The 13,130-nt window shown below is 40.6% G+C and overlaps 1 protein-coding gene across 2 annotated transcripts in view; it reads left to right on the top strand.

The window, feature by feature from the left end:
* The first annotated feature begins 128 nt into the window (after positions 1-128).
* The window catches only part of MDN1 (midasin AAA ATPase 1), a 92,442-nt gene continuing 79,440 nt past the window's right edge, over positions 129-13,130 (top strand). For both annotated transcript variants that reach the window (XM_041480352.1, XM_041480351.1), the window contains exons 1-7: positions 129-294; positions 5,683-5,909; positions 7,429-7,653; positions 8,989-9,096; positions 9,176-9,368; positions 11,356-11,568; positions 12,893-13,024. In XM_041480352.1, the coding sequence (XP_041336286.1) occupies positions 193-294; positions 5,683-5,909; positions 7,429-7,653; positions 8,989-9,096; positions 9,176-9,368; positions 11,356-11,568; positions 12,893-13,024 (1,200 nt within the window). In that variant the 5' untranslated portion in view covers positions 129-192. The remainder of the gene's footprint in view (positions 295-5,682; positions 5,910-7,428; positions 7,654-8,988; positions 9,097-9,175; positions 9,369-11,355; positions 11,569-12,892; positions 13,025-13,130) is intronic.

Genomic DNA, 13,130 nt, shown 5'->3' with positions numbered 1-13,130 from the left:
CCCGCGGCGAGAAGGGGGGGGCGGCGCGGTGCACGCCGGGAACTGTAGTCCGGCAGGGCGGGGGCGGGGCTGCGGCCGCGCTTCCCGTGACGGCGGCAGAGCGGAAGTTGGTGCTGCCGCGTCCGCCGGGCGCCGCACGTGCTGCGCGCCCCTCCCGCCGCCGTGCCCCGCCGCGGGACGGGCGGCTGCAGGATGGCGGCCGAGCTGCGGCTCCGCCTGGCCGAGCCCCTGCAGCTGGTGGCGCGCAGGAACGAGAAGAGCGGCGTGGAGCTGAGCAGATTCGTGGCGAAGCAGGTGAGGAGCGGGCGGTGCGGCTCTCGCTGGCAGCCCCCGGGCGTCTGCTCTCCCTCCGTGAGGGAGGGTCTCGTAGGGACCACTGTGGAGCGAAGGGCGCGGACCCCCCTGCCTCCCCCGTGCCGCCATCCCCTCCCGGCAGCTGTGCGTGCCCGGCCCCCGGTCGTCCCTGGCCCTCGGGCGGCCGGCGGGAGCTGATCCCTCCTCTCTCTCTCCCTCCTTCTCTCCCTGGTGCTGCTTCTTGCTGTCCTCGCCCGTTGCAGGGATGCGCGGGTGTAGCCATGAAGAAGGTCCTCTTCTGTGTCCTGGGACCCTTCCTATTGCGCCTCGCCCGGCAGTTAAAATCTTCAGTCCATTCCGTGCCCCCTAGGGTGACTCTGGAAGCGTGACGCCTTAGAGGTGGCATTTTGTTGTCGAGCACTGAGACCATAACTAGTCTCTGCTCTGTTGCTATTTTGCGTGTCTTCTTTAATTTCCTTAAAACAGCATGTGGGATAAAAATGGCATGGATTTTCTAGGCTTTGCTTTGAGGTTGTTTGGTGGGTTTTTTTTGTTTTTTTCAATCACAGTCTCCAGGCTGTAGTGATGCTGCAAACATGCTCCTATAGTCACCTTCATGCTTAGGCTGCCGTAGCTCTGAGAGGCACACCTGCTTTTAGGAAAGTTAAGACCGATCTCCTTTCGTGCACTGAAATGCTTGAGGACGTGTAGTAACAGGATGTCAGCACATCAGATATTATTTTATTAATACTTTTCGTGATAGAGCTTTTGAAGCCCCTCAGATGTGTACGCATTTTGGGGCTCAAAGTCTCTGTTTTCTTTGAGCGTCTAGGAAATGTCTCAGTTGTTTGAAGATGAAAAGTCTGAAGTATCATATTTTTTCAGAATATTGGCTTTCAGCCCGGGTTGCTGTCGCAGTTATGGTTGGGGAAGGTTTTCATAGTGGTACTCGAGGTTCTTTGTTGGTAGACAGATGGCTCTTTTTTCTGTCGCTGCCAATAGCAGGATCAAAGTAAAATTGACACGAATATACAGTCCTGAGTGGAAGCTAATTGGTGGGAAGCAGTGATGAGGAGTTGCTTTACAAGAGAGAGAGAAGCTGCTGAGAAATAGAAAGGGGGATGATGTGGATACAAGTTGCAGCAGACAGATGGAGCAGCGAACCAGAAGTGAGTCACCGACATCCGAGACTGGGAAAGACACTGTGCCCTTTCCCTTTCGGTGACTGTCTGGGGATATGCTTCAGGTTTAAAAGCCTTGCTAGGTGGAAATTCCTAAAGAGTGATTGTATAGAGGGAGCCTGGAACAGCACATTATTTAACATTGGCACATCCTTTTGAAAACTGAATTGCTGTTTCCAGGCTTGGAAGCTGCAGCTCTAGGCTTGTTTTAAGCTTGTCTTGCCAGTAAAAAAACTCCCATCTCTAAACGTCATACCTGATTTCCTGCTTTGTATATAAGCTGGGAAGCAATGCATTCTGGAAATTTAGAGCTCTCTTTGCTCTGCAGCTTTGTTATGTCTTTTTGGCAACATACTTCTTCAACAGTATTCCATAAAGGAATGAAACTTGCCCACAAGAGCTAAGTAAGGAGCAGTCTTTTGAGGGTCATAGTAGGGCACAGTTCATGTGGTCATGGAAGGTTTTGTTCCCTGTGCTTGGGTACGTAATACCTTTTCTGTAAAGTATTTTTATGTACCATGAACTCTGCAAATACACAGCAAATTTCTGTGCTCTTAATGAGGAAGATGGGATGAAAAGGTCTCTGAACCGGTCTTTGTTTCCCACATTTACATTTTTGAATAATTTAGGAAAACTGTAGAAGCAATAGGTCTCCACAAAATGCTGGAATGTGCTTTTGGCTCTGAGTTACCAACGGTCTGCCAAAAAGTCTTCCTGCATAGAATTCCAAATGTGAATTTTGTGCAGATGTATGTTTTTTGGATGCCTGTGATCGTGTAATTTCAGCAGAGAAGTTAATCACTCAGAAGGTTAAAACACTCCTAGGAATGGAACTTTATTGCAAAAACACCCCTACTGGTTTCTGTCCTTTGCATTTACCGCAGTGCTTATATGGAAATATATGTATCAAAGAACCCGACCCCTTTGGACATTTCTTCTATTTAGTCTATGCAACCTTCCTAAGTGGACAGGAGCTCTTGAGCACACCATTCTTGATTTTTCTTTTTAAATTTGTTGGTGGTTTTATGTTGGCATCCTTCATTTTGCATTTTATTTTTCTGTGTTGTTTTAATAAGAATTCCAAACTCTTATTTAGAAGCCTCCAGTCTTAGCATTTGATGTTGAGAAATGCCTTTATTCCTTTATATTAATAAATGTAGGGAAAAGGAGATGACCTAGTGGTCTCAAATTCACACAGTTACCCATTGTCCGTCAGGAAAATGTTCTGATGCTCTGGCAACTAAGGCAGAGGATTTTTCATATTAAAATGTGAATTCAACATTTTATTTGAAAGATTAGTTAGACTTTACATCGTGTAGCATTAGAAATAAGGGAAGGTATGTTGCACTTTGGCTTCCATCTTGGGCTGTATTGTCATCTCCTTCTGCTATGTTTTGAAAAGCTGTGATTTTTGGCACACCTTATGTCGATGATACAAAGTCAACGAGAAACTTCCTGCTTGCATCCTCTCTTGTGAGGGAGAGATCTGTCCGACTCTGTCAAAGATGTGTTGAAGGAGATTTAGGAAGTTCCAGCTTATGAGACTGCATACCACCCCTGCTTTTTTTTGTTTCCCTTGAACTGTGTGGGTTGTAGGAGGAGTGCGGGCTCGTGTTTTGGTTTATCTCGCTGAACTGAACAGCTGCCAAAGAGTGGTGCTGCTCTGTTTTCTTTTAGCCTCTTCCCAAGGCCACGCCACACCTTTGTGTTGCTTCTCTTATCTTGAATCCAGTAAGAATGCTGATTTGAAAAATCCATTCAACTTTCCCACCCAGTGTAAAATTTTATAAGAAGGATTAATTTGGATCATCTTGCTGAGTTGTTTGCTGCACAATCATACAGCTGTTGTGCAAGGGAAGAGAGATGAGAACATGAGTTCCTGTGATGAAGGGGAAGAAAGATTTCCATGTGTGACCCTCCTGCCCTCCCAACTCCTAAGGAGTTTCCCGGTGTTAAATCTGTGCCTGGTGTAACCTTTGTGTTGTGAGCAGAAATGTAGATTTCATATACCAGCTTGCTTGTTGCTGTGATCCTTTAATGAATTTAGAGTTTGGATTAAGATAAGTATTATCAAAGATTTCTGTACCTTGTGTGCTCTGAGCACATGTACTCTGCAAGTTGGGAAGGAGATGTGCATCCTGCTGCTGGAGCAGTGGCTGGGATCCTGTCTGACTCCAGGTCTCCGTCCTAGCTGTGTCTGCTTCGTGTATCTCTTTAATAACAGGCTGTGTGTGTGTGTGTTGTGTGCTTGGGGGCACAGTCTCTTGTGGTGCTTTCTCAAAGCAGCTGTTTGGAACCCCATTTGCAGATTTGACTATCCCAGACTTGAACACTTTCAGATCAGCTGTCTATTGCTATAGGTTGAAAAACCTGGTATTTCCTAAAGCCATCTCTAGTTAAAAATAGCCCCCTTTGACAGTATTGTGCTTTTCCATAACATTTTTCATTTGAAGTCAGATAAACTGTCTCTCTGTAGAATGAGAATGTTGCCATTGTGATTTTTGAACAGTTTTATAAGTCCTAAGGGTACTGCACACAATGATGAAAAAACTGCTTCCTCTCACAAAATTGCTAAATGGCATGAATTTGTTGGACAGTAGACATGTAAATACAGAATTTTACTGAATCAGTCACATTATTTATTTTGTTGTTAACTGGCTTTATTTGATATTCAAAGCTCTGGTTAATAAATTAGGCACCCTGTTGTGCCTTGTTTGGGTAGCCAAAGATGTAATTGATTTGAAAATTGGAGGTACTTTTTGTTTTTTCTAGTTGAGTTTATTTCGGGTTCCTTTGACCCATTCTGCCTTTGAACAGCTTATTAGTCATTTTGCCACTCAAAATCTGATTCCCTGTAATGAGCAGGTCTTTGGTCCATTTTAAAATTATTGCTGGTGCTGCTGTGATAGATGAGAGGCAGATAAACTTACGTTCTTAAAAGCAAACACGAGGCCTATAAGAAACAGCTTGCAATTAATGTGATGAGTTTGATATTTGTAGTGTGTATACCTCACTGGTATTCTTAATGCTGTATGGAAATGAATGTCTTTTCAACTTGAACAGGTTTGCATGTGTTCTAGAGTGGTGTGGACAGTGGTATAATCAAAGGACAGCTGCACTCTTGTAAAAATGAAACCATCCCTGAGATGGTGAGACCAGGAGCAGGTATTACCAGAGTAACTAAAACCTAGGAGAAGCAGGAATTGGCTGCATGTGATGCTGAAACAAAAGACTACAGAATATTTCTGTCTTGAACAGGATATGGGTTCACTCAGTAAGGGAGGGGAGCATGGAGCATCCAAAGTTGAAAGCAAAACCGCTACAGTGCGAATTCATAATCCTGGTTTTCAAAATTACTTGTAGTGCACTATGTGTTAAACATCGTGGAAGTGGAGAGATGCTTGGGTAGTAACATGAACTCAAAGAGAAAGATATTTAAGGGTAAGACACAAGAAATGGGTTGTTCATCAGTAATAAAGTTAGGAGGGCTGGGGGTGTTAGGCAGGGGAGATGTGAGGTTAAGGTGCATTGGTTTGGGGTTTTTAATTTCTTTCAGCAGATGTGAATATGTTTTCCTTGTATTTTAAAGAACTAAATGACCATTTTTGTATGACAGTATAAAAAGAAAAAGGCTTTCAACTTCAAAACTGTGGTTACAAGCTGCTTCTTGTTAAGAACATTGCTTGCTGTAATTCTTGTCAGAACTATGAAAATAAGGCTGTGCTCATGACTGATTGAATGGTTTCTTTTGTAAAGAGATAGTGAACATTAAGTAAGTTTAAATGTTAAGTTTAATGACTTAAATGTTTTGTGGCTCTCATGAGACCAAGCTGTTAAGATCAATGGAAATTCTAGAAAGATGTGTTAATTATATTAATTGTTTCAACGTTTCCCCAATCTTTTTCTTAAAAAAAAAATACAAACTGCTTAATCTTTCAGTTGTAAAATATAATTTAGGATTTTGGGACTACTTTGCAATTCCTGTTTAGTGTATCATTCTGCATCTTACTCCTGTATTGTAATTTTTATTTTTCTTTTAATACTGGGATTTGTGTCAATTGAGTACTTGCTTTGGGATTTTGAACTCCCTTCTGGTTTTGAACTACTTTTTCCTGTAGAATTCATTCTGACCCCTGCATGAATAGTTCTGAAATTAAAAGTCAAAATAATTTTCCATTTAACCTGTTATCACTTCCCATCCCTTTAGGTTTGGACTCAGCAGGATCGTCAGTGCATCCTCAATACTTTAGCCCAGTTATTGCTGGATAAAGAATGTACTGTATTGATCGGCCGACAAGTTCGGCCCATCCTGCTGGATTTGTTGGAAAGAAATGCAGAAGCTATCAAAGCTGGTGGCCAAATCAATCATGATCGGCATGAAAGGCTCTGTGTAGCCATGAGCAAGCTGGTTGCTGACCACCCTGATGTTCTGCCGTGAGTAATGAGATGTCAATGTTTCAATTTAGGAAATGTTACAACTGCTCCTGGAGGCAGGGTAAATCAGGTTTTTGTTAATAGATGGATTGGGATGATTAAAGAGAAGGACACTGACTGACTGGTGTTTTTATATTTTAGGACTGGTGTTTATAATGGTGTTTTGTTTATTTTAGAACCGTTTGGTTGCAATGGAAAGGAGATATGTAGCCCTTTTGGTTATTATCTGTAGAAATACAACAATATATAATCATAAAAAATAACACTTAAGAAAATGTGTAAATGAAAAGAGAGAGGATAAGCATAGAAAGATCTCACCAGCCACGGTTCCAGTGGCAAGACTTGGTTGTTGCAGTTTCGGTGTCCATTGGTCCAAGTGATGGTCGAAGTGTTGATCCATCACGAGGTGGGGAGAGCCCATGGAACACAAAATTTGTTGGGTTAATAAACACTCAGGTTCAGGTGGGAATGCCCAGGTACCTTCCCTGGTGGGGGAGAGTTTTACACTGTGTTGCAACACTGGGTCATGACCAGTTCTCTGATGGAAGTTCCTAAAAGTGAATCTGGGGGCATTTCGGGGATTTTGATTCATGACTCCTCCCAAGACGTGAGAGCTGCCTCTGACCTAGCTGAGCCAGTTATGCCCCGTCGGGAGGGATGAAAGCCTTCAGTGAGAATGTCCCGGTATTTCCCCCGAGGGGAGTTTTCTCGCCTGAGCCACTTGTGTAAGGGAGGACATTGTCATGATAAAAAGCATTATCCCACCTTACAGGATTTGCTTCTTACTGGTCTCTTCCGAATATGGCCCAAACCCCTGCTTGTAGCCCTGGGTGATGGGTGCTCAGCCCCTCTGCCCCTGGGCATCCTCAGCAAAGCACTGCAGCTTTTGCAAATGGGCAATTGTTTGGATCGTCATTAACCATTAACACTGCAGTTAGCATTTCATCCAGGCACTATGTGCTTGTTTGTGTTCCCTGGTGAAGAGAGGTAGTGTCAGGATTTGAATCGTCTCCCACAGTAACAAATGCATTTTGAACAGAAATAATTATTAAGTAAATACAAGACTCAAACACAGTTTGTTTTAATTAAATCGTGTTGTAAGATGCAATTTGACTTTCACCTGTGATCTGCAGAAAAGCAGCTTGAAAATAGTTCACAACCAAAATCTCTGAGTTTAATATTGACCTCTAGGCTGGTGGAGTATAAAGTTGCATAAGTAGGAATCTGTATTATTTTGTCAGTGAACCAGAGCAATCAAAGAGTTTTCACCAAAGGCAGTACTGTTTCCCCTTGATAATTAAGTAATGATTTCTAATAAGGTGAAGTGTCTGTTGTCAGCTGACTGCTGAAGTGGTTTTCTTTCCCATGTGTGGAATAAGTTAATTTCAGGCCTTAGTTCTCAGTACCGTCAATTACTGTCTTAGGACCAGTGCTCTGACATCTTTATTAGTGCCTGGTTTTCTTTCTTCTGACTTACATGTTTGTGTTCCATCTCTTTTTCTCTCACTCTCTTCTAAAGATTTGCTTTAAGATACTTTAAAACTACATCACCAGTTTTCCAGAGGCTTTTCCTGGAGAGCTCAGATGCAAGCACAGTCCGGTATGGGCGCAGACGAATGAAGTTACGCGACCTCATGGAGGCTGCCTACAGATTTTTACAGAAGGAGCCATCAGTTTTCCGGGAGCTATGGGACTGGAGTGTTTGTGTTCCACTCCTAAGGAGTCATGACACTTTAGTCCGTTGGTAAGTTAAAATCTCCAAATCTTCTTCGCTGAATAGCTGTATCTGTATCTTGAATTGTAATTAACAATGTTCACGTGCAATAGAAAGTGTCTTCAAGTAATACCAGCAAACTGTACCAATGGTGTCTGTACTTGTACTTCTTAACTGACCTTCTGAAAGCTATAGTGATCTATCACAAAGTGTATTTCAGACTAGCACTTAGTAGTGCTTAAAACTATGGTCTAGACAATCTTTCCGAATTATTTCAGTTTGCCCAAGTTGGTTCTTTTTTCAGTTGTTTGTGTGTTGATTTCTCAGCAGCCGTAAAATGTAGTTTATTTAAGCTGCAGCTTGCATTGGCCTTGTTACAGGTTTCGTGTGGGATTTTAGTCAGATCTTTCATGTTAGGTGTCTGCCTGCAGGGCTTCAGCCTAATCATGTGCTCTACCTTATTTAGTATTGATAGTGCCTCTTATTTTAAAAAAGATGTTTAATAATCTTGACTTTTTAAAACATAAATTCTGAACTGTGTTAGTAGCACATCATTTCAGTAAGGTGTATAATTTAGGAAGGGCAGAACCAAGAGCATTGTCAAATCTATCAGTCATTTATGAAGCTCTTCAAAATGACATAGTGTCAGAAAGAGAGAGAGAACTTGGAATTCATTGAGTAGAATTGGTTTACCTGGTGTTCAGCCAATAGTCTTAACTAAGTGAGTGAGCTGACTCTTAAACATTTATCCTGAAACAATCTTCTGCCTTCTCTCCCATCTCTTCCTTCCCCCCATCATGATCCTTGAAAACTTTGCTCTTGGAAGTTAAAAAGAGCATTATGATGAATGAGAACTGGTTTGTGATTTATATTAAATGTTCCTTTGTTGCAAGACAGCTTTATGTAGTCACGACTTGGGAGTTGTTGGCTTTTTTAGGCACTCAGAATTGATTTCATTGCATTAAATTTACTTTAGAAATAGCATGAAATGCAATTTTGGAAGGGAAATGGTAGGAGGAAAAAAATGGGCAGAGATTACTTCATTTTCCTTGTCTCATATGTTAACCTTCATTTATTTAGGAAAGTGCATTCCATTATTATATTTCTGCTGATAATTCAGTTCTTCAGAGAAATGGTAGCTAATTGGTGTATAAATTAAAACTGTGCCCTGATAGAATTGCTTTCCTCAGCTCTGAGATATTTGTCTAATCTGAAGGAATGTTAAGCATAGTGCTAAAATAATTTCTTTGAATAAAGTTTTCTGCACGTTTTTCCAAACTTGATGTTTTGTTATGCAACTGACAGTTGTCAAACTGCATTCCTTAAAACTGTTTTGACATATTTTGTTCTAAATGTAATTTTTAGGTATACTTCAAACTGTCTTGCTCTGGTTACGTGCATGAGCGATGAGCATAAATTATCTTTCCTGAAGAAGATATTCAATCCTGAGGAGCTGATACATTTCAGACTGAAGTAAGGACTTTTAAAATCTTGAACACTATTTGTTTTTCTTTATGAATTTCAGCTGAGTTAATAAACATGGGTTTCACAGGTTGCTAGAAGAATCTCAGCTGCAGAATGTGGAACGAGCCTTAGTTTTGGCTAATCCAGACTCCTCATTTTGGCAAAAGGAGAAAGAACTGCCCTACACACAAGGACACATTGTGTCGGGTGACCTCTCTGCACGTGTAGTAGCTGTCTGTGGCATTGTGCTGCCTAGACTACAGCGTGTTTCTGAAGAGCAGGTATGTAATCCACTGTTAAATCAGTACATTTTTGTTTCAGGAATTTCTAAGTACAATGAACTGACTATTTTCTGATTGGATGGTATTGAGATACTGCGGGTAATGTGTATATCTTTATCTTTCTCAGTGTGTGCTGTAAACTAGTGTTGCATAATTCTGGCACCACAGGGAAGCTCTGCAGTGAGTGGAGTGAAGCAGTGAAGGAGCAATAGTGCTGTTCATTGTACCTTGATATGGCAGTTTGTACAAACATACTGCAAAAGAATATTCAGCCTTACATAGTAACTTCAGTCTCAGTTGGGGTGACGAGCCATAGCTGACTAAAGCCAGGATCTGGGGCAGTTGCTTTTACCTGCATGACGTAGGGGTTTTTGTGCTATACAGGCATCTTGTATGCAGCTTTTCTCCAAACATACGCTCAGTCTTCTGTGAAAAGAAGAAAACAAGGCTGCTGTTTAGACTTTTCCAGAAGGCAGAGAGAGGGGAAAGGAAGTGAGCAAGAATTTACTGTCACCACTTGAGAAAGTGAAATGTAGACTGTAGTGCCTTACAGATTTGGGAAGCCCGTTGAAGGCATGAACATTTTTAAACAGTATTAAACTTTTTTTCTTCTAGATTGCTATTTAACTTAAGCTGTTCAGAATCCTCTTTGTAGCTACAGTCGGTATTCCTGACTGGTTTTCTCCTTTAGGTACGAGTTTTAGCTCTTAGCTGAGTTCTTTTGTTTAATTTTGTAACAGTGGTCTACAACAGGACAAAGAAATGAATGAAGAGTACCAGTGTCCAGAATTGTTTGAGTGGCCGAAGCAAGGAAGGAGGATTTTCCCTCCAAATTCCTCTTCCCCACACCCTGTTTTTCTCCCTGCTTCTGTTTTTGAATTCAGTGTTTTCTAGCCTTTTGGGATTTTTTATATAGGATTGTGAGAGAGTGGTTTGGAATTCACTGTAGCCGAAAAACCGTAGAGCAGTTTAAGAAGATTCTTACTCCCATGGCAGCATCACTGCTGCTGCAGCTCTGCTGAAGCCAGGCCATGCTATAAACTGGATTACTGAAAAAATACTCTTTATCTCTGAGGGAGGTGAGAACTTCCCTGAAAGGAATGCTTTTATTTTTTTAATAGCCACAGGTATTCCACTGATCTGGTCTACAGTGTAGTTCCAGTTGCAATAGGGATGTTCCAGTGGCAGCTTAGGAGGTTTGATGAAGACATAGGAGCAAACTGTGAGGGGAAGCAGGCTCTCTTGTTTCCAGAGAAGTACATCAAGCTATATCTGGAAAAAGGTCAGACTTAAATAAAAGACATTTGTTTCTATGCTCTGATTCCCTTCCTCTGAGCCTTTTGGCACAAAGGACTCATTTTTTGTGCCATATATAGACATGTGACTGTAAGAGCCAGAATATTTGGACACTATCTGTAGCATTGATTAATTACCATTCAATAAACTGAATTGATTTAATTTTGAATAAAATTAAAATGTTATTGAATATACCTTTTTTTATTTTTTCCATTTACTGAGTTTAATGATCTTATACTTTGGCTTCTACAGAAAGAAGTAAATACTCACATTTACTCATTTAATATTCATATTTGCATCATTTGAATGCAACTGCTGTTTGATTTGTCCTGTGATTTGGATCCATTCTGATGACTTAATTTCGCTCATTTTGCAAATTGTATTTGATTGACATGAGTTATGACTGAATAGTTACTATGCCTGTACTGGCAACTTAGTGTAAATTCCCCTTGGGATCAAGTTGTATGCATACTTTTCATTAAGTGTTTCACCTATAGTAGGTTTTGGATAAAATCTGCTTTAATATCTGTTAATAAATACAACTATAGACTTCTTTATTTTATTTGATATGCAGATCTGCAGGCCAAAATTTTCCTGTTGTTACACTCACTTTCCTAATTGTTCTGTGTGGTACAACAGTGGTAAGAAAAGTAATTTCAAGTGTATTAACCCAAATTTTATGTTTGAACAGGAAAATAACACCAGCAGTTTTGTTTTGGTTGAATCTGCCTTCACAAATCTTCAAAACCTTGCTATTGCTGTGGCATATCAGACTCCTGTTTTATTAGAAGGACCAATAGGATGTGGCAAAACTTCTTTAATTGAATATTTAGCGGCTGCTACAGGAAGAGCAAAACCTCCTCATATTTTGAAAGTTCAGCTTGGAGATCAAACGGATAGTAAGGTAACTGATGGATTTGTTTGATGTTTGAATCATGAGACATAATTTTACTTAAAGCATGGACTTAATTTTCTAATGATAATAATGTTTTCACTCAAGGACCCTACAGTGCCCAACTCTTTAGTACTGGTCTTAATATTGGTGAGAATGAATAAATGAACAAGAAAAACAATGAATAATGAACAAGAAAAATAATTGTTATTTTCCAGTAGGTTTTAAATTCTTTGCATAATTGTGCTAAACCTGTATCATTCAAATTGTGTATTATCAGGGTTTTTCTATGTGGAAGAGCTCTATTGATTTTTTTTTTTTTTTAATTAAAAAAATTGATTTATATTGGAAAAAGCAGAATTTTGGTCCTAAAGGTTGTATGGACGTTTCTTATTTCGGTTTACGTGAGCTAATGTCAGTTTAATCTGATGCCTTTTTTTAAGATAAAGTAAGATACTGGGATGTTGAGGTGACTTGCAGTTACATAATAATAATTAAGCTCTATCTGTAGATAAAATTATGTACTTCTTGTTTTGCATATAGAATTTTGGAGCTTGAGTTATGTTGTTTGGCACAATTTATTTTTAGTTTTTCAAGGTGGTTAGTATGTACCAGAAGTTATCAGAAGGTTTCTATTAGCATCCATGAGCACCTTCTTTGCTTGCATGGAACACCTAGTTTCACCATCTCACAGGCTGTGTCTTCTCATATACAAGAGTAAGGCCGTCATATTTAAGTAAAAGGGGTGAAGTTCAAGGTATAAAATATGTAGGAGTAAAATCAAACTCAATTTTTAAAGCAATGCTTATATTGAAGTTACAACTTGAGAGAAGAGCAAAGCTTTGACTGAATTTTACCTTTGAATAACTTGCTTTGTAGTTCTGTTTGCTACCTTAGCCACAGAGTTTTCAAAAACATAAGGTAAAGTTTGGTGTCACCCTAGACAGTTTTCTGTATTACTTTAGATTGCTTGTAAATTAGGGTGGCACAGCTCATTAATTCACTTACAGTTACCTAGTTTGTTTTCATTATTGACTTTCAGTTAAATTGCCATTGGAGGTGGGAAACTCTTCTTAATTAAAAAAAGTGCAGTGCTGGGCACAGATTGCCAGACACATTGTTTAGTAAGGTGGAGGTAAAGGGTCACTTCTGTGTTTAATAAGGTGGAGGTAAAGTGTCACTTCTATGTTTAGTAAGGTGGAGGTAAAGGGTCACTTCTGTGTTTAGTAAGGCGGAGGTAAAGTGTCCCTTCTGTCCCAGCTTTGGTTGTATTTGCCATCCCTTGCTCTGGGGAGGCAGTGCCAGGTCTCTGATGTGCCGGTTGTTTCTGTCACAGACGCTGCTGGGGATGTATCGATGCACGGATGTACCAGGGGAGTTTGTGTGGCAGCCTGGCACCTTGACACAAGCTGTTACCAAAGGTCACTGGATACTTCTGGAGGATATTGATTATGCTCCTCTGGATGTGGTAGGTAGCTTCATGTTTGCTTTAAGGTACTGTTCTTAATGCCCATGATGGCATTCTGGGAGTCCGATAACCAGGGGTCTGGAGCAGCATGCTGAAAATGCTGCTG

Source organism: Pyrgilauda ruficollis, unplaced genomic scaffold, assembly GCF_017590135.1.
Source record: "Pyrgilauda ruficollis isolate IOZ18807 unplaced genomic scaffold, ASM1759013v1 scaffold51, whole genome shotgun sequence".
NCBI lineage: Eukaryota > Metazoa > Chordata > Aves > Passeriformes > Passeridae > Pyrgilauda > Pyrgilauda ruficollis.
This window is presented reverse-complemented; position numbering and strand designations above follow the sequence as displayed.